Source organism: Natrix helvetica (assembly GCF_964273705.1).
Source record: "Natrix helvetica genome assembly, chromosome: 1".
Lineage (NCBI taxonomy): Eukaryota > Metazoa > Chordata > Lepidosauria > Squamata > Natricidae > Natrix > Natrix helvetica.
In genome coordinates this window covers 279,019,632-279,040,521 of record NC_138548.1, presented here as the reverse complement: position 1 = coordinate 279,040,521, position 20,890 = coordinate 279,019,632, and the positions used below count along the sequence as shown (strand labels likewise).

The 20,890-nt window shown below is 37.0% G+C and overlaps 1 protein-coding gene and 1 long non-coding RNA gene across 3 annotated transcripts; one reads left to right on the top strand and one right to left on the bottom strand.

The window, feature by feature from the left end:
- The first annotated feature begins 133 nt into the window (after positions 1-133).
- PPP2CA (protein phosphatase 2 catalytic subunit alpha) lies at positions 134-15,905 on the top strand. The gene is made up of 7 exons (XM_081956648.1): positions 134-558; positions 9,888-10,097; positions 11,041-11,214; positions 11,400-11,489; positions 14,047-14,208; positions 14,382-14,500; positions 15,168-15,905. Exons 1-7 carry the CDS (start codon positions 457-459, stop codon positions 15,238-15,240), a joined length of 930 nt encoding a protein of 309 aa, XP_081812774.1. The 5' UTR covers positions 134-456; the 3' UTR covers positions 15,241-15,905.
- On the bottom strand, positions 15,149-20,636 carry LOC309394007. 2 transcript variants are annotated; one of them, XR_014175682.1, is made up of 3 exons: positions 19,978-20,636; positions 16,768-17,002; positions 15,149-15,285 (listed from the first exon to the last, which is right to left on the bottom strand). It is a non-coding gene; the product is annotated as an uncharacterized lncRNA (long non-coding RNA). The 2 variants fall into 2 exon arrangements; XR_014175683.1 differs by having other exon boundaries at positions 19,985-20,632.
- Positions 20,637-20,890: the final 254 nt, after the last annotated feature.

Sequence of the window (20,890 nt, the reverse complement as noted above, 5' to 3'; positions counted from 1 at the left end):
GAACGCGCAGAGGAACTCATTGAAACACCGCCGCGCATGCTCGAAGAGGCGTACTGTGGGGCGCTTAGGGCAGAACCACCCATTCGACTGTAAGGACGCATGTGCGCCGTCTGAGCTGGTCTAAGGAGGGTGGGAAGTGTGGGGGTGACGTCAAGGCGCGGCAGCCATTACACGGAGAGCGGACCGGATCAGCGAGCGTGAGAAAGCAGCCGCTGCCGCTGCTTCCCGTCGCCTTTGGAGGGAGAGATTCCGCTGTGCATGTCTCTCTCCTTCCTCCTCCTCCTCCGTCCGCCCTCACTCCTTCCCGACGCTTAGCAGCCTCCCCTAATCTCCGCGAGGGGGAGGGAGAAGGAGAAGGGTGGGCGGAGGTGGGGCAGGGGTGGTGGTGGGTGCCGGCGAGGGAGCGAAGAAGACAGGCAGGAAGCAGCAGCGGCGGCGGCGGCGGGAGCAGCGACGATGGAAGAGAAGGTCTTCACGAAGGAGCTCGACCAGTGGGTCGAGCAGCTGAACGAATGCAAACAGCTCTCGGAAGGGCAAGTCAAGAGCCTGTGCGAGAAGGTGGGCAGCCAATGGCGGGGGAAGCGGGGCGGCGGGGGGGGGGGAAGACCCAGACCCAGCCGGGGTTGTGGGGAGGAGGAGGAGAAATACACCGGGGGAGGGGGGTGGTGGAAAAGCGAAGAGGCCCGCCCGACAATTCCTGGAAAGGAACCTCGGTGGAAACGCACCGGGCTCCCTCCAGCAAGATCCGGAAGGGCTCTCGGGTGGGATCTCGGCTGGGCATTGATCGGGGAAGGCTCCGCCGAGATGAGGAAGCGGGTGCGGGCCAGGAGGGCTCCGGGACGAGCGCGGACTCGGGAGCCACCGCAAGGGGCGCCGTCCCGGCGGGATGAAAGAAGAAGAAGCGGCGGCGAAGGTGGAAGCGGCGGAGTACATCTGCCCAGAGAAGGCAGAGCGGGGTGTGTCCAGGGTCAGGTGCAGTGTAGGAGACGGGGGGGGGGGGCTCTTGGCCAGGCTGCCCACTGTGTAAGCCCCGCCAGGCACCCCCGAGGTATTTCCCCCCCTTTTTCCTTTTATTCGCGGAGTCGCCGGGATGGCTCAGCGGATCGCTTCCCCCGCCGGTCCTGCGCCCCCTGTCGCATCGCCCGCTCCTCCTCCTCCTCCTCTTCCTCCCACCAGCTCTTAAAATGGCGCCTTTCCCCGAAAATAATGCTGCTAGGAAGTCCCTTGTGCTCGGCGGGCGGGTTTTGATGCACGGGCGAGTGATGGAGGGAGAGGTTTGATAAAGAGGCCGGCGAGAAGAAAAGAAAAAGGAGCCAAATGTATTGTTCTAAATCCGCGCAAGCTCCCGGCAATCCCAACCTCGCTCGGATCGAGAGGATTCAGCGATTAATTTATGCGGTCGGGATACCTTTCGGATCGTGATTTATGTCCATAGGTCGTAATTTTACATCGCTTCCTTGGCATTTTATTCCACTGAACTTAATGGACCTTACTTCCGAGTAAACCTACAGAAAAGCATTGTTGAAATAATGGGAGGAGTGTGGAAAAGTGAATCACCCTGGAATCACCTCGGTATTTCTTTGTATTGCAGTACCGTGTAATGATGAATCAGTTAAATTGGATCGTAACGTTTGTTGTCAAATTCCTTTCTACTAAAATGCGGTTGACTTTTTTTAATGATGCATTTGAATACCATTCGTTAAATGACATGTATTTTAATTTATTACAGTAACATTACATTAAACTTATTACATTAAACTTAAATGACAGCAGGAGAAAGGACAGTTTTTCTCAGCACATACTATTTCCTTTTCTAAATTGATTCCTGTGGCTATACATGTCACACTCTTTCGTCCCATATCACCTCACAGGGTGGTTGTTGTGGAGAAAATCGGAAGAAGGGGTGTTGGATATGTTCACTGTCTTGAATTATTTCCAAAAATAGTAGGTGGAATACAAATTAGTTAAATAAATAATAGTATTTAATTCAAGTTGAAATTTAGGATTATGGTTTTAGGCAAGTACTTTTGACTCGAAACATGTCTGATGAGACTTATGTAGTGATTTGGTAATTTTCATTAGATCCATAAGTTTTTAAAATATTTAATATTTAATCTTCAGCGACAAGGCAGTTAAAATGTTAAGAGTGATATAAACTAAAGGTAGCCCTTGACTTACAACCACAATTGAGCCCAAAACTTCGGTTGAGAAATTTATTGCATTTTGTCCCATTTTGCAATCTTTCTTGCCACATTTGTTAAGTGAATCTTTGCAGTTGTTAAGTTACCATTGACTGCTTGTCAGAAGGTCGCAAAAGGGGATCATATGACCCCAGGACATAGCGACCGTCATAAATATGAACCAGTTGTCATGCATCTGAATGTAAATCATGTGACCACGGGGATGCTGCAACCAGTGGTGGGTTGCAGACAGTACACCCTGGTACGGGTGTATTGGAGCCTGCCCGGAGCATCGGGTACTGTTCCGGTACGGTGCTCCGGAGGGCCCATCCGCCTGCCCTTGCTCCTTACCTGTCTTTAAAGTCTTTGGCGCTTTTGCGCATGTGCATGGCACGTACAGCACCTGCGCAATGCTCCGCTGAGTAGCTGAAGGCTTGTGGAGGCGTCACTGAACAGTAAGACGCATGTGTGCGCTGCACGCGTCCATATGGACAGTGCCGGGCCCGTTCCAACATACTGGACCCATCACTGGCTGCAATGGTCATAAGTGTGAAAAATTATCATAAGTCACTTTTTTAGTGCTGTTGTAACTTTGAATGGTCACTAAAAGAACTGTTGTAAGTCAAGGACTACTGTATTACTCAGTCGTAGAGATCTATGGAGATTCTCAGTCATCCAGCTCATGGTTGTTTCAAAAGTCTGGTTGCCTTTTGAAAAACCACTTGTGTGATACTCAATCGTAGGTTTTATTAGAATCCATGGAAGGAACTTAAATTTAAGTAAAGTTTTAGTTGTAACAACTTTGTGGGAACAAAATTTAATTGTTTGAGTTTGCCACCTGCAAGCCAAGTCCATTATCAGGAAAATATTTTGGCCTGTATTTACTCAGTTTCTTGATAGGTTTGCTAAAGTAGCCTGGTATGCAACTACTGTAATGTTAAAATGTTTTCAGTTCTTTCACTTTACATGCTAAGTATATTATATTTTACATACAGTTAGTCCTTTACTTACAACCAGTTACTTAGTGACTCTTTGAAGTTACCAAAATCTCTCTGGGGGTATTTACAGCCCAGCTCTGATGGCTATCACCAGTCATGGGACCACATGTTGAGTGTTCAGCAACTGGCCTGTACAGTAGTTGTCAATCCTCATAGTCATGTGGCCACACTTTATAATGGTTTTTGCCAAAAATTGGCATTTACTTCCAGTATTTGGCAAAACTGCCCATAGTGAACCATTGGTTTGCTTAACAGTTGATGCAAAAGTTATAAGATTGGATTGTTGGTTTTATGACCATCACAATTTACAAAATAATAAGCAAGCTCCATTACAATTATAAGCCAGAGACCATCTATATACTAAATAACTTTAGAAATGGTAGAAATTCAGTTTTGAAAATATATAAATTTCGAGGTGAAGGATGGAGATTGTCCAATACATTGGCATATTGTTTAGTAGGAATGAGTAAAACAGGTAATGGAGGATATATTTTAGTATTGCCTGTCCTTTATTTGTAGTTTGTTTTGGGATCATCATGCATCCATCTGAAAACATTCAAAGGTGCTTAATATAGGTACATTGATTTTGCAGCTCACTTATTATGAGATGCTGGTTTTAACTAGTATTTGATGCTGCTTTTCTATTTTTGTTAAAGAGTTAGGTGTTAAATATGGCAAATGAATCCTTTCCATACTTGGGGCAGTCTACCTACCTTTAGTAAAGAATTTTGAGAGAAAAATTAAGATTGTCCCTATTTAGTGACTGATTAATGACAATCCTTGCATTTACAATCCTTGTAGATCTGAAAATCATAGTCGTGGTTTCATTTAGGAACTGCTTCATTTAACAAAAAATGCTGTTCCCAATCATGGTTGCTAAACAAGGACTACTTGTAATCCAAGCAATGAAGTTAAACTGCAAAAATAAATATATTGATAATAAGGCCAGCATGATTTTTAACATTAAATGTGAATGATATAAGACCAGGAAACTTTTCTGCTTGTTCAATGATACATACATGAATAAGTGAAACATTATGTCATAGATTCATTATAACACTTTTGCTAATATAAGAATACCAGGTAAAAATTGTGGCTTTGCAAACTGAAATTCTTTTAGATGTTCCTGTCAATTTATGTTTTGGAAAATTCAGAACTGAACTGCAAAGAAGTATTTTTTAGAAAACTGAATTGTTTATCCAATAAAATAGGGATGCATAATAACAATATTAGTAAGATTTGTAAAAAATATTATAGCATACTTATAGAAATTCCTAGTTTTTCTAAGATTTTTGTTTAGGTTAACAGTCACCTCTTGTTTTGTATATTTCTTTTATAGTGATACTCATATTTCTAAGACTATTGTTCCATTCATTCTGCACAGGTCCATTGCTTGGAGTTAACTTTAACAAAAAGAATTTTAAAAGTTATTTTGGCAAATCTTGGTGCTCTTAAAGTCATCTGATATTTCAGTCTTGTTAGTGCTCAGCATGTAGTATAGTGTTCCTATATAATAATATCTTCTAGGAAATAAAGTTTGATTATTACAAATTATGGAGGAAGGGTAGAATGTCAGATTTAAAAAAAATGTTTTGGATAGAGAAAATGCACCTTGATTCAGAATTTATTATGTGGACAGAAATATAAGCAGTTTTTGTTCAAAACACAGCAAGGTGATAGAATTGAGCATGAATAATTATTTATACTAAAAGGCAGACATTTAACGTAAAGAGATCAAAGAGTACATATTTAAGTTACAATAGTAATTTGTTCTAAGGAAATTTTAAAAAGATTTAAATTTTTCACCTGAATTAAGATACGAATGACAAATACTGTCGTGCAGACACAGTTAATACAAATATAATAAACTACATTGCCTTTTCCTGCCTTACCTAATAAAGAAATAAAGAAAATAATTGTTCATTTCCTCCATGCTGGTTCTCTTTTCTAGTTAAAAGAGCTTGCTATTCCTGTACTGGTATGCCTTTAATTTAGATATGAAGATAAGTAACAGTAGTAGCTAAATATGCAATTGTTAATTAGTTCTGAATTGGATTAGGTACTAATAGAAACCTGGTGAATCGGGGTATATAGTATTTAAGGTTCTCATCAGAAGTAATGAGGTTTTTCAATGTTATTCATCAGATCAGCATTTAAGTTAGCAATTAAATCTCACTGTGAAACATTGTCTTATCTTGGATTAGGTGTAGCATTCTAAATAAAAACCAAGATGTTCTAGTCTACAATTTTGTATATTTCAGTGTTTCGTGATATACCATTCTGTGTACCACTACTGGACTGGACTGGGCCTTCTTTCATAGAGGTGCAGCTTGGCCTTCTCTTGCAACCCAATTATATTTAAAACTAACTCTGTAATTTAATTTCAGACTGATATTTGTGGGAACATGGAGACTTGCATGGACAGTTTTGCCATCCATGGTGTCTTAATTGGAAACTTCCAAAGTGATATTTTATTTTGGCAATACAGTGTTTTTAATGCTGCTACTTAAGAATTTTTTACTTATTGGATCTTCATTATTTTACTTAAGCTATATTCCATTTTAATCTTCTCATAGTTCTGTTACATGAATGGAAATAGTGTCTTCAAATAAAGCTGATTAGAAATTGTGACTTAGTAATTATAATTACATAGATAATATTTATTGGTGTGGATGCTGCAGATTTTCTTTGTATTACAATAACTTCCATAGATTTTAGTGTCCTAATTAATGATATCATAGGATCATGCTTTGCCTAAAAAGTGCCAGAGTATAGTTGTTTCAGTTTGTATTCTGGTAATCCGTTTATGTGACCTGAGCAGGATAGTCATATTGTGAAAAATGTCATTGCATTCTGCAGAATTTTGAATGTGCCCATTGCCTCCCTGGTTTTTGTGTCCTAAAAAGACTTTATTTGAATACAGACATGTATTGCATGCTAGAATAGAGTAAAACTAAGTAACACTTAAGAGGAAGCTGAAACATTTCTGCTTTTGCACTTGTTCTACATTTTAAACAAAACTATTATTGATAGGGATGGTTAAATCCAAAGAGCATGCTTTTCAAGCTTAAAAATGATTGTAATTGTTATGTTAGTACTTCATTTGCATGCCTCAATTTTAATTAATTTATTTTACTTTAATCTGTAATGCTGATTTTTGGTTAATCACATTAACACAACCTTTGTGTTTAATAATGCTTTCATTTTTTAATGTGTTGGCAAAAAGTTATTTGAAAGGTAAATGGCTCTGAATTAAGTCATAATGCCTGTGAAAGAATAGCAGATTTTACATTTTAAAAAAATAGATTGTGTATATCTGGTCTTCGGTGTATATGGTATATATTTCTTATTCTAAAACAGACTTCATTAATTCTCAAAGCTTTGGATGCTGTTAAATGTAAGACTTAATACAAAAGAAATACTTTTGAGTTGCCTACCTTTAGAGTCAATTAAAGTACAAGCTATCCCAGATAATAATAATGTTCACGATTGGCTATGTTTAAAGGAGGAGAGAAGGTTCACAGTACTCTTATTATTCTCAGCACTATTAATAGCACTCGGTTTTGGTGTTTCACAAGTAATATTTAGTTGCAACATTGAACTCAAAGTCTGCTTCGCATAGGATAATGTTGAGTAGCAATATTCTGTAGGGAAAATATAAAATGTTATGCAGTTTGGGAAGATTGGCCCCAGAACTTTTCAGTACTTAATTAAAGTAGTGTAAAGTAGGCAATGTCTGATTATTTTTAGTTTGCCTGCTTTCCTCCCCCTTCGGTTCTCTTTCTGAATAATTTGAAGCAAACTGAACAAATATGTACATCTTTTTTGTGATATAAGTTTTACTGTTGGACAATCAGATTTTTAATTGGTAAGTTTCAAACTGAAAGATTTCTGATTTATTTATTTAGAGATGTTTCACTGTTTAGCAGTACCACTTTTATATACGTGTACTGTAGGTAGCCTTTTCCTTGGAGATGATAATTTCTAGCTCTTCTAAAAGATGACACCATTTGAAATGCCTATATGTAATTTATCAAATTGAATATGCCACCAAAGTCAGGCAACAGTGCAGTCATTAGACCTTTCTGAAGCTACGTTGTTTTGGGGAAAGGATTGTTGAGACATGCTGAAGGATTTCCATATTTAGTATTGTTTCATAGTTCTTTTGGGGAAGATGTATATCCCTCTTATTTGGATTTGTCATGGATGCTCATAATAACATAATGACAATGTACATCCTTTTTTGACCCACTGTTTGCACAAAAAAATGTGAACATGCTCTTTACCCTAATTTCTCTGAAATTTCATTGGCTTCCATTTTCTAATAAACAATTATTTCTGTAGTTTTGTCAAGCAACGAAAGTTTTAACTATTAATGTTTTCATATATTGGGGGAGAGATCGGCTGAAGAAAATTAAGTGTTAATCAGACAAATGAGATTTGAACAAGTCTTGCAGTTGTTGTGCACATTAACATTTATAATATTTTTTTTCTGTATGGCTAGGACCCTATTTCTTACAGAAGTATAATTAACTGGCAATCATTAAGGGAACTGAATCTTTCAATTTAGAATTGAGACTTTTTTTTTTTTGCAATTTGGGGTTAAAATTTTGCTCTACTTTTACTATTAAATTTTAATGTAGTAAAAATTTAGTATACTTTTATTTAAAAAAAAATATTAAATTGTTAACAGTTGCTACCTTAATCTTTTGCAAAGTAATTGCTTAGGATCCAGTCGTATATGGATCTGTTCCATCTTGAACAGTTTCCTGATGCATTTTACCTTGCACATTATTATTTTACACTTGAGAATTGGATTTAAGTTTTTTTCTAGACTGTCTAACTTCATTTTGCCAACCTTAGAAATATGTGAATGAAATAATCTGTCATACTAGTGATCTAAAAGTCAAGAACTTAGGTATGGCATTTTAGAAGTCATATATTGGTCCATGGTGAGGTATAATTAGTATGATGATGTTACTCAGATATTATATGTCCATTTCAAGTACAGTGTAAGGCAGTGGTGAAATTCAAAAATTTTCCCTACTGGTTCTGTGCACGTGGCTTGGTGGGCGTGGCTTGGTGGTCATGTGACCATGAGGGCAAGAAGCAGGAACTTCACAAGAGAGCTCAAAAACTTTACACTTTACACAAAAATAACAAAAGCTATACAACTGACTCACACACAATGCAAAAGCAGCTGGACTTCACTAAAAAAAGGTTCCTATGATCACGCGGCACAGCTGATTGTCACCCCTGATCATCAGAACCCTTTTAAAACATTTTTTTACTACCTAGTAAACTATTACCTATTTTTACTACCTAGTAAAAAAATGCTAAAAAAAATTCCGACGATCAGCTATGCTGCCATTGGAACTTTAAAAAAAAAAACTTTTTAAAGCATTTTCTTTTTACTACCAGTTCGGTTGAACCGGTAGTATTTCACTCCTGATGTAAGGTCTCACATATTGCTAGAAGTTGTAGAATTTGGATAGGGGAAAAGTAGGATAAAATTGACTCCCAGCAAGACTGGGCTTCTGTTTGTCTAGAAAATATCTGGTACTCTCTCTAGTCTAGTCCAATGTTCTCAACAATAATAGCCACTTCTAGAGCAGGCTTCCACCAGAAATCTAGATGGATCCATTTCATCTGAACATTTCAACTATACAAAGAAACATTGAAAACCTATACAATACAATACAATACAATACAATAGCAGAGTTGGAAGGGACCTTGGAGGTCTTCTAGTTCAACCCCCTGCCTAGGCAGGAAACCCTATACTGTTTCAGACAAATGGCTATCCAACATCTTCTTAAAGACTTCCAGTGTTGGGGCATTCACAACTTCTGGAGGCAAGCTGTTCCACTGATTAATTGTTCTAACTGTCAGGAAGTTTCTCCTCAGTTGTAAGTTGCTTCTCTCCTTGATTAGTTTCCACCCATTGCTTCTTGTTCTACCTTCAGGTGCTTTGGAGAATAGTTGGAATAGTGGAATACTAATCAAGGAGAGAAGCAACTTAGAACTGAGGAGAAATTTCCTGACAGTGAGAACAATTAATCAGTGGAACAGCTTGCCTCCAGAAGTTGTGAATGCCCCAACACTGGAAGTCTTTAAGAAGATGTTGGATAGCTATTTGTCTGAAACGGTATAGGGTTTCCTGCCTAGGCAGGGGGTTGGACTAGAAGACCTCCAAGGTCCCTTCCAACTCTACTATTGTATTGTATTGTAGTTTGACTCCCTCTTCTTTGTGGAAACCCCTGAGATATTGGAACTCTGCTATCATGTCTCCCCTAGTCCTTCTTTTCATTAAACTAGACAAAGCCAGTTCCTGCAACCGTTCTTCATATGTTTTAGCCTCCAGTCCCCTAATCATCTTTGTTGCTCTTCTCTGCACTCTTTCTAGAGTCTCAGCATCTTTTTTACATCGTGGCGACCAAAACTGAATGCAGTATTCCAAGTGTGGCCTTACCAAGGCATTATTAAGTGGTATTAACACCTACCATCAGTACAATATTGTTATTGCTGTTGACTCTTGTTATAATAATATTTGACAGCTTTAAGGATTACGTTTATATTATGCTGTTTTTTAGTTTTGATTTTTCTATTTTATGCTGCTATGGGTCCAAATGAATTGTATTTATATGTATGGTAAGTATTGTTCGGAAGCAGAAATTATTTAAAGTTAATCTGATTTTTTGTTGTGTTGCAGGCTAAAGAAATCTTAACAAAAGAATCCAATGTTCAAGAAGTAAGATGTCCAGTAACAGTTTGTGGAGATGTCCATGGACAATTTCATGATCTCATGGAACTTTTCAGAATTGGAGGCAAATCACCAGACACAAATTACTTGTTTATGGGGGACTACGTTGATAGGGGATACTATTCTGTTGAAACAGTAACACTCCTGGTAGCGCTTAAGGTAATAGAAATACATTTAAAACAAATTGGCATTAGAAATTACAGACATACAGAAAATGGGGTTACTTCCAAATATTTTAAACTTTATTATATTGTGTTTATATTCTGAATTACTGTAAGGATTTAATGCTATTGAAAATTCTGCACAAAATAAAAATTGTAAAGGAGAAAATTATGCAACGGAAAATTCAAAGAAACTGCTACATACTAATTAAGATGCTTAGATATATAGTTAGTCCTCGTCTTACAACACTTCATTTAGTGACCATTCAAAGTTACAACAGCATTGGAAAAAAAGACATGACCATTTTTCACACAACTATTGCAGTATTCCCATAGTCATGTGATCAAAATCCAGATGCTTGGCAACTGACTCGTATTTATGATGGTTGCAGTGTCCTGGAATCATGTGATCCTATTTTGCGGCCTTCTAATGAGCAAAGCCAAAAGGGAAGCCAGATTCATTTAAGAACCGTGTTACTAATTTAACAACTGCAGTGATTCACTTAACAACTGTGGCAAGATAGATCATAAAATGGGGCAAAATTTACTTAACTCGTTTAGTAATAGAAATTATGGTCATAAGTTGAGGACTACCTGTAATTAGAAATTCCATGTTTCTTAAGTCTGTATCTTCCTTTCCATAGATGGAAAAGAGATCAAGGACTGATAAGATTATACTCTTGAATTTAAATTTAGACTCTACCCCCTCCTTCCTATATATCAGTACTATCAAGCTAAACAAAATGAGATAGGAGGAATACAGATTTTTAAAACTGAGCTTCAAGAGATGTTAAAAAAATTACATTTCCTCCACACTTCTATAAATGCTGATTATGATAATGGAAGATATATATTAATAGAGATGGGGACAAGTCAAGGTAGGGAATGTAAAATGAAAAGCTCTTAATTGCTCTGATTATACTAACTACCTTGTTTTATAGGTCCGTTATCGCGAACGCATCACAATCCTTCGAGGGAACCATGAAAGCAGGCAAATTACCCAAGTATATGGTTTCTATGATGAGTGTTTAAGGAAATACGGAAATGCAAATGTCTGGAAATACTTCACAGATCTTTTTGACTATCTTCCTCTTACTGCTTTGGTGGATGGACAGGTATGTTGAAAATATGAATATTTCTTGTTAATAACAAAAATACAAAATAGGGTGAATATTCCAATACATTTTAATCAGTTTTCCTTTTAAAAACGTCTATAACTTTCAGTAAATATATTCAGCTAACTGTAGTTTTTGAGAATTAAGAAAAAGTTACTCTAATGCTAGTTTCAATTTTTTCACAGATTTTCTGTCTACATGGTGGACTATCTCCATCGATAGATACACTGGATCATATTAGAGCACTTGATCGTCTTCAAGAAGTTCCACATGAGGTAACTTAATGCAATTTGAATTCTGAATTGTGATTAATGTCTAATGGTACTATTTAAATTATTTTTTCTTTTGTAATTTTTATTAACAATTACAATAATAAAAATGAATACAGAAGAAAAAGAAAATGATATAAGAAAAATATGTAAGATGCAGAAAAGAGAAGAAACTTAAAAAGAAAATAGAAAAGAAAAAAGAATACAGTAGAGAAAGGAAATTCAAAGGGACTCCACCCTTCATCGCAAGTAAAAACAATTTTAGTAATTTACCCGTCTCTTAAAATACATTAAATTATCTCCTCTAATATTTTATTTGTAAACAATAAAGCCTTATCAATTTAATCCTGGTATCAGCAAAAGTCCATTAAAGGTTACCTGAGGTTACATATCTCTTTCGACCTTGATCAAATAAAGCAACTGCACATTTTTTTTCCATTTACTTTTCACAATCTTGATCTTTAATTCATTCAGAAAATATCCTAGATTTTTGTTTTCATTTTTTCTTTGTCCCTTCTCACAAAATTCTTCAAAACATTAACAAGCCTCTTTTGTAGGTCCAGTATAGAACATTTATCCATTTCAGTCTCTTAGTTTATTTGTATATACTTTTTAATTATTAGAACATAAGTTGGTTTCTTTTGAGTGTCCAGAGTAACATCTATTTCTATGTTATTTTTGGAGGTTGTTATTTTTAAATCCATCTTAAAACCAGTTTCATTCTTGTCAGGTAAAACTTGTTACTCTCCGTAGTATATTTCAAACACAGTCAGACTAAAGAGGCAGACAATCTTACAATTAATTTCTAGGCCCACATCCTTAAATGTATCTAATGTTAAGACATTTTTCTTAATTCTATAATTGTGAGTTGACTTTGACTATTCTTCTCCTTTATAATCTTTAGTTCCCTCTAGTGTCCATTTTTAAAAAGTTTTTTTTAGAGAATTCAAAACAAAAGTATTTTTCTGCAGGAAGATTCTTTATAATTGATTCTCTAATCTTATTTCAAATTTACCTGGAGTATATTTGTAACTTTGTAATAAAAGTTTTAATCACCCATTTTGCTGTTTATTCCCCAAAACCTTTCCCCATGGAATTCACTTTTTGCAGAACCATCTCTTCAGTCTGCTATTCTTCTCTAGAAGTCTGAAGTCTTCAAATTATTGATGAGTCTACAGTTGGCAATAAATTTTGCACTTCATGCAATTCATTTTAATGCTTTTATTGTTGAGATGATTTAAGTTCCTTCTAGAATTACTTAAGAAAATTTCTGCCTACCGTTTCATCTGATTTTAGTGTATTAATTGATTATGGAGTTTATAGAACCCTACTAACAGACACAGAATTTCAATCTAGGACGAAATACTTAAGTATTGTACAAAAAAATCCTGATAGCATAGTACACAAGTGGAGAATTTGTTGCACACTCCTTGTTACTGAATATCAAATAAAGAGCAAATTAAGGGATATCCTGAATTGTGGTCCAGCAATATCCGAAAGACAATAATTTCCCCAATCTAGTAGCATAATCTTTCTTTTAATTTTCATAATGATTGATTCAGAATTATGTAGAGTTAGAAGTGAATACCCTGGTTCTAATTTTAAATTTATCAGAATTGATTAGTTCTCTTTTGCAATGTGTTACAAAATTCTCTGGGTACTATTACCACCGTACATATGAATCTTGTGATTGCTAGTATTTAGAGATGTGTCCAGTGCTCTTTTATTGAGAAGTATCAGCAGAATAGAATGGTAAAATATTTTAGTAGTCAATTTCTCTTACAAACCGCATGTTCTCCACTATTGGTTGAGGGACTTTACAAAGCAGCCACAACATGGAAAATTATGTAGAAAATGAGTTCGTTTAGTAGGTGATTTTGTGAGTTTTTCTGATGGAACAAATATTCCAATGAAGTGATGTCTTTTTGAGTGTCTTATTGCGACAAGGTTTATAACAATGAAGTAAAATAGATTCTGAATATGAATAATTTCTCATATTTCTGAGAAATCTTCCAGCCTTGATTTGTATATTATGTTACAGAAGAATGAACTTGACTTTTCTGCCTTGAGTGAGGAAGTATACCAGTTATGTAAAATGACTGCTGGTATTGGCAATCCCAACTCAAACTTAGTGTTTATCTAATTTTCACTGTTCTGCATTATATTTTCACCATTCTGAAACAAACTTCTTTCTGTAGATGACTAGAGTGTTGGCAAGGACACGTTGGGGTTTTTTTTCTCCCCAGAAGTCCATTCATTGCCACAATGTCTTACAGTATTGTTGTTTACAAGAATTAGCTTTAGGTGAATTCAGCTGTAACTGAAAAGTAGTTGTAATTTAATTCCTAAGAATGCCCAGGTGTAGGAAACTTAGCAATACAGAAATTCTGGGTTTCTAGCATCCCTGCTAATTGTTACCATTAGCACTGGATCAAAGTGTACTGTTCCTAACATATTTAGCCATTCCAATTGTCATTTTGAAAGTTTCCTTTTGAAGTTTCTATGTTGTATTAGGCATCTTCCATTTTTAAAGGCTAAATCATAATGCTGAAATATTTCTTAGGGTCCAATGTGTGATTTGCTGTGGTCAGATCCTGATGATCGGGGTGGCTGGGGTATTTCTCCTCGAGGAGCTGGCTATACTTTTGGACAAGATATTTCAGAAACTTTCAACCATGCTAATGGTCTTACGTTGGTTTCAAGAGCTCATCAGCTGGTAATGGAGGTAAGCTTGTTTTGACCTGCTCTAAACTATTTTAAGATATTTAAAACAAACACAGATCATAGCTTGATATATTTTAATACGGTATATGTATACACATAATATATTTTATTAATGTAACTACAGTTTATATGTCTAATATTATTTTATTAAAACTACGCATTTTCTTTTTTCAGGGATACAACTGGTGTCATGATCGGAATGTAGTAACAATTTTTAGTGCTCCAAATTATTGTTACCGTTGTGGTAACCAAGCTGCAATTATGGAGCTTGATGATACTTTAAAATACTCATTGTAAGTATTTTAAAAATATTTATATGAGAATGTTCAAAGTGCATTATTTAGACCTCCTAGTTAAAAGTTTCACACACGCACAAAATCACGTGTGCTTGAAATAAATGTGCACTGTTGCTTGATCTGTCCTTTCTAGGTATTTCAGAAGAGATTATTCGTGGAATAGCCAATTTATTTTAAATTTGCATAGCTTTCAAATTTAAAACAGTTTTGTTTGGATATTTTAGGGTGCTGTATTCATTGATTCGTGAATTACTATAAAACCTAACAGCAATACTTAAAATTATTTTTCTGGATGAGTTCTTTTAAGTTTAAGCCCTAAGTTATGTTAAGAAATACTTGCTTTTGTTATATTAATACTATGTATGTTAAATAATCTTTTTCCTTCTATGATTCAAACAAATAGGTTAAATCCCTTTTGGTATAAACTCAGTGAATGACAAGACATTAATTTTGTGCCTAAATGGAGCTTCCTTTGGAATTCGTTTTCTCCCCAAATGGCTCCTGCCATTTACTTTGCCATACTTAGCAGCGTTATAAGGAAGCTTCTCTGTCCTTCTGAAGAAATTGTTCTGAAGTGTTCTTTGAAATTTCAAACAGTATTAAGTTTATTATAGATTATTTTAAAAACATTAATAGACCAACAAATTTGAATTCTCTCTTCTAGTTTGCAGTTTGATCCGGCACCACGCAGAGGTGAACCACATGTTACTCGTCGTACCCCAGACTACTTTCTGTAATGAGATTTTCCACTTGTACAGTATTGCCGTGAACCATGTGTTGATCTAAAGGAACATGGGAAGAGCAACAGTAACTCCAAAGTGTCAGAAAACATTTAACATTGAAACCTGTTTTCACATGGACCAAAAGATGTGCCATATTGAAATTCAAAGCCTCTTGTCTGTCAGCGACTGTGACCACTTTAGAATGAACCAGTTCATTGCATGCTTGAAGCAACATTGTTGGTCAAGAAATCAGTTTCTGGCATAGTTCTACTTGTAGTTACTTTTGCTTTCTCTGAGAGAGACTGCAAATATTAATACGTAGACATTTAACACTTCGTGAATTACAAGTAACTTTCCATTTAGCTTTAGCTTTCCAGCATGATTGTAGATAAGAATAGCAAACTATCATTGAAGCTTAATGAACATTTTAAATAAGCACCAGGACTGACTTTTCTTATTTGTGTTCTTATTTTGTTTTTTAGAGAAACAATTTAATTTAACTGTATTGTTTCATCTGAACTCTGTTCCCACTCCCATTTGTTTCTCTCACACATTTCCTCTACAAAGTGTCCCATGTATGTGTTCATCATAGTGAATTACTTTGAAAGAACAATTTATTTCTGTAAGATGTTGCTGCAGGAGAGTATTGCAGCATTTTTCATAATAAACTTGTGAACTAAGTTTGGAAGATGGTTGACTTTAAACTGTATTGCAAGCACATATCATGTTGTATTTAATAAAAAAAGTAGCTTTTATGTCTCTTTGAACCTTTGAAGGACCCAAACAAGACTGAGTCACAAACCAAGCTGTTTTCAGGAAACATATTACAATATATAAAAATCGAAATCTAAGGATCAGATTTTGTAATCTGTGATATATTAGGCAAATAATTACTGCCATAATTGTTAGCATTTTTTAAATACTTAGGGAGAAAGCTATTCTGCAAAACAGATATTCTGACATTTAATTCTACCGTGTATTTAAAGTGAAAAAATCACGATTGTGAAGTCAAACTTCACCTAAGCATGGTCTTAAAAATTATATATCCTCCATGTTCCTGATGAGATCTACTTTTTTGCTATAGTTGTAAACAAAAACAAAAAGAACGTGAGGCCACTGCTTCTGTGCTATTAAATGAAGAATGGGAAGGAACTGGTGAGGGATCATAAATCAATTTCTGTACCCATTCTTAGTAGCAGTCTCTCATACACATTACTCTCTTATGCCCAACTTACTTTCCTTTGGTTTGAGCAGAAGGCAGTGAATACGTTATAGACTAAATACTCCAAATACTTGGCTGAATATATTCTGATCACAGAACTTGGGATATTTAAATAGCTAGGAAAAATGAGCCTATTATAATGGAAGTTAAATTCTTACTTGTAATTGTTGGTATCACACATTTGTTGAATGATGATGAAAATAGTGTAACAATGGGGATATACCAACAAGCCACTTGTAACTTGATTGTCTCAAATGTGAAAATCAAAACATGTATTAACAGTGATTTCCTCTTACTTTGTAACTAGTGTTTTTACTTACCATTCAATAAAGTAGTAACAGAATAATGAAGTTGGGAGAAAAGTCCTTATGTGCACAGGGCATGTTAAAGTGTTGTGCATACTTTGTGATTCTTGAAACCTTTTCATGGAATGAAGTGGGCTGATACCTTCAATTTCAAGTACTTGACTTTTGCATCAAGGGTTGCTGCTCAGAAGCAGGGAAAATTGGTTCTGTAATTCCCAGCCAAGGTATTTTTAACTCTACATATAAATCTCTATATATATAGAGAAAGAGAGATTTTCAGTTTTCTGAAAAAACTTCGGAAATTGAGATTTTTTCTAAGAGACTGTTACAAAAAACCAAAAAGGAACAAGTATTATAAAGAAATACTACTGGCACTTATTGCTCTTTATTTCCCCCTAGTGTCAGTTTACCAGAATATTCATTTTAATAGAAATTTAACTCCAAATATAGACTGCGAAAAGAAATTTAACTCCAAATATTTTAAAAAGAACCACACCTTCAAATAGAAATTTGATGCCAGTTAAAATATCCACTGGTTTTTTTTTAAAGGTAAGTAATAAGCTAAAAGTGGCCAACTTTTTCTGTGAATTAGCCAGTTAAAACACCAGTTTTCTTGCACTGTTTTAACTGAATAATACACTGCAGCTTTGTTTTGCAGACATTTTCTAAGCAAGCTACTGTCCTTGGTTAAATATGATTTCTGGAAGTGAAAGAGAAAGCTGAAATAATTCTTTTGAAAAAGAAATGGCCTATTGACAGGTCTTATGAGCTTTATGGAGAAAATTTTTTCAGCTGAAAAAAGCAGATAGTAAATGTTTAGAATAACTTGAACATAATAAAATATGGACTATTTTTATAATTTTATGTTAACATACTAATACGAAACCATACGACATACCTAGTCACATCACAAATCAGTGGACACTTGTGGTATTTAATAAACCTGACAAGTTGATTTTGATCTATGAAAGTTCATGTTAGCTGTTGGCCTTTACCATGTTTTAATACTCTTAACTTCTTTAAGAGTTATCGTGTTTGAAAATCATATAATTAGCATGGCCAGAAAGGAAATCATAGTTAAATCCCTTTTTGGGGGCAAGGGGTACCTAGCCAACTTTAGCTTATCTAGAAAGCTAATTAGGAAACATCTGTGAAGTACAGATGTTTTCCAAGAAAAACTCTTACTAATAAGAATGTATGGAGATATGAATATAAATTGTTGAGCTCATACTTGGTTCAAAGGCAATTTTACTTACAAGTAATCCTTGTTTAGTGACCAATAACTCAAGTTAAGTGGTTGCTAAGTGAAATTGGGAATGGTTATGGTCTCACTTCAACTTTCCTCTGCTTTATAGGCCCGAGGTGATCATAAATGCAAGGATTGATTGCAAAATTACCTTTTTATCATAAATGCAAAGGGTTGCTAAACAAGAACTACCTATACTCGGGATGGCGAACCTATGGCATGCATGCCACACATGGTACGCCGAGCCATTTGTCAGGGCACGCGAGGCGTTTCCCTGTCAGCTGGCCAGCGCACATGCGTGCACTGGCCAGCTGAGTTCAGCCTTTTTTAAAGCCATTTTTCACCCTCCCCAGGCTCCAGAGGCTTTATAACAGCCCCCCCCGCCCCTCCCGGAGGCCTTCTGGAGGCTTCAGGAGCTTCCCTGAAGCCTCCAGAATGCAAAAAACCAGCCCTACGGGCAAACTGCAACTTCAGAAATGGACTTCTGGTTTGTTCGTAGGGCTGTTTTTAGTCCTCTGGAGCCTTGAGGGAAGCCACCTAAAGGCCCCTGAAGACTCCGGAGGGCTTAAACTGGCCCTATGAGGAAACTGGAAGTCCGTTCCCAAACTTATGGTTTGCCCATAGGGCATTTTTTTGCGCTCCGGAGGCTTCAGGGAAGCTCCTGAAGGCTCCGGAGGGCCTGGGGGAGGGAGAGGCTGTTTTTGCCCTCCCCAGGCTCCTATAAAGCCTCTGGAGCCTGCGGAGGGTGAAAAAAGCATGAAAAAAATGGGGGGATCGCCTGTCATGTGCACATGTGTGCTGGGTGTGTGTGTCGCACATTGCATTATGGGTGCGGCACGCCTGCGCACAACCCCCCCACACTCCCCCTGCCGCTTATGGCATGCGAACCAAAAAAGGTTCGCCATCGCTGACCCATACTATACTAGATGGTACTGATGATGGAGGAATTGGATGTTTTCATCAATGTTTGGGCTAAGTATTACACTGTGGCTGACAGTGATTTCTTGTACTGGATTTACAATACCTCTACATCAACCTGGACTTATCTTTTTGCTGCAGTTCACTCTGTATGCCTAAGAGGAAATTTAATGCTTGAAGATTGAACACTCCAGTTCTACAAATATTAGAAGATGGTGTTTGATGGCACTAATATGTATTATATCAAGCAACCGAGGTGAGACTTTCCAGCTTCTAACAAAAAAGGCTTTGCTGTTGAATGACTAATGCATAAATGTGAGAGGTTGCAGCAAGTTAGGATATAAATTGTAATATTGCTGTGATATCAAACATGGCATTCATTTGAGGTAGCTTAGGACGCTTTGGGAGTAGTTTTTGCCTAAGAGTTTATTTACACTTTGGTTTAAATGACAGAGACCTCGAATTCCAAACACTGGCTTACTGTTAGTTGTGATCTGCTCTTTCCTATCTGGAAATAGTTTTTCAGGGGATCCTCCTCAAGATATTTATTGAGGGGGGGGGGGGGGAGAAAACATAATGTACCATTTTAAATTTTATTGTGCCAGAGGAGTATATGAGGTGCTACCTATTATATAAAAAAGCCCTTTTCCAGGGCTTCTTCTTTCAAAAATTGGAGCATCTACCCTGTTTCCCTGAAAATAAGACCTCTCCAGAGAATAAGCCCAATCAGGCTTTTGAGTGCATGCGCTAGAATAAGCCCTCTCCTGAAAATAAGCCCTTCCTGAAAATATTGCAACACAGCAGCAGCCATGAGGTGACCATGCTCACCGCCTCCTGCACCTCAAAAATAATAAGACCTACCCGAAAATAAGGCCAAATGCTTATTTCGGGGGGGTCAAAAGAAAACAAGACCCTGTCTTATTTTCGGGGAAACATGGTATGCAATTAAAATAGAACTATTTTGGGTGGGCAGAGGAGGGTGACTAACCAATAAATCAATTATGTATTCTTGCTAAATAAACAACTTGAATAATTCTCCTACCTGGGTAATGGCAACTAACATCTTACCTGAAGATGTAAAGCACGTGCTGTTAGGATGAGGAAGTAGCTTCTTACCAATGATGTGTGAAAAACAGACCAATTCATTTAATGATAATCCAAGAGTACGTTGAAACGTCTCATGCATTTGTGAACACACACATACAACTAACCTTCTTGTGCCATATCCATCGGATATTGGCGATCATGGGCAATTCTATTTTTGTCAGCGGCATGAAAAAGTGCTGCAGAGCTTTGTCCAAATGAGTCCCTTAGGTTTTGAAGCCATGGTGTTCTTCTTCTGCCTGGACCTCTTTTGCCTTCAATTTTTCCCTGGAGGAGTACGGTAAGTGAAGTATGCCATATTTTTCTAGATGCTGCATCACATGTTCAAAATATTCTTTCGCTTTTTAATGGCTTTGATGATTTCCCTTTGCTTTTACACACACGGAGCTGGATTCTCTCTCTCTCTCACTCACTCACACACACACACACACACACTCACTCACTAATAACCTGAAGGAGCTGGATTCACACGCACACACACCATCCAGGATGATCAGACATGAATTACGTATCCATCCAACTGAAACGGAGAAGAAAAATATATAACTACGTCGCTCAGAATAAACGAGAAACTGCCCTTCCTATTATGACGTAACACCGTCGCCATCATTATGAGGTAGCCTCGGTCACGAGCGAGCTCGTAGCGGGCATCCTCCGATTTTGCCTGAAGGACCCCGAGGTACTTAATATCTAAATACGGTTAAGGGTCGTCTCCTTCTTTTTTATACGAACTAGGTTATTCCCCTCTCGGCCCTTCCGCAGTCCCTCCACGATGAAGGCGGGGGATCGACGCCCGCTGAATCCCCCGGCCCCGGCACTCAGGGACATACCCATCCCCGGGAGTGGAAAGGGGTGGGGACAAACGCTTGG

Coding starts and splice junctions, on each gene's coding strand:
- PPP2CA (XM_081956648.1), top strand. CDS start 457: ATGGAAGAGAAGGTCTTCACGAAGGAGCTCGACCAGTGGGTCGAGCAG. Junction 559..9,887: donor TCAAGAGCCTGTGCGAGAAG/GTGGGCAGCCAA, acceptor GTTGTGTTGCAG/GCTAAAGAAATCTTAACAAA. Junction 14,209..14,381: donor CTCATCAGCTGGTAATGGAG/GTAAGCTTGTTT, acceptor TTCTTTTTTCAG/GGATACAACTGGTGTCATGA.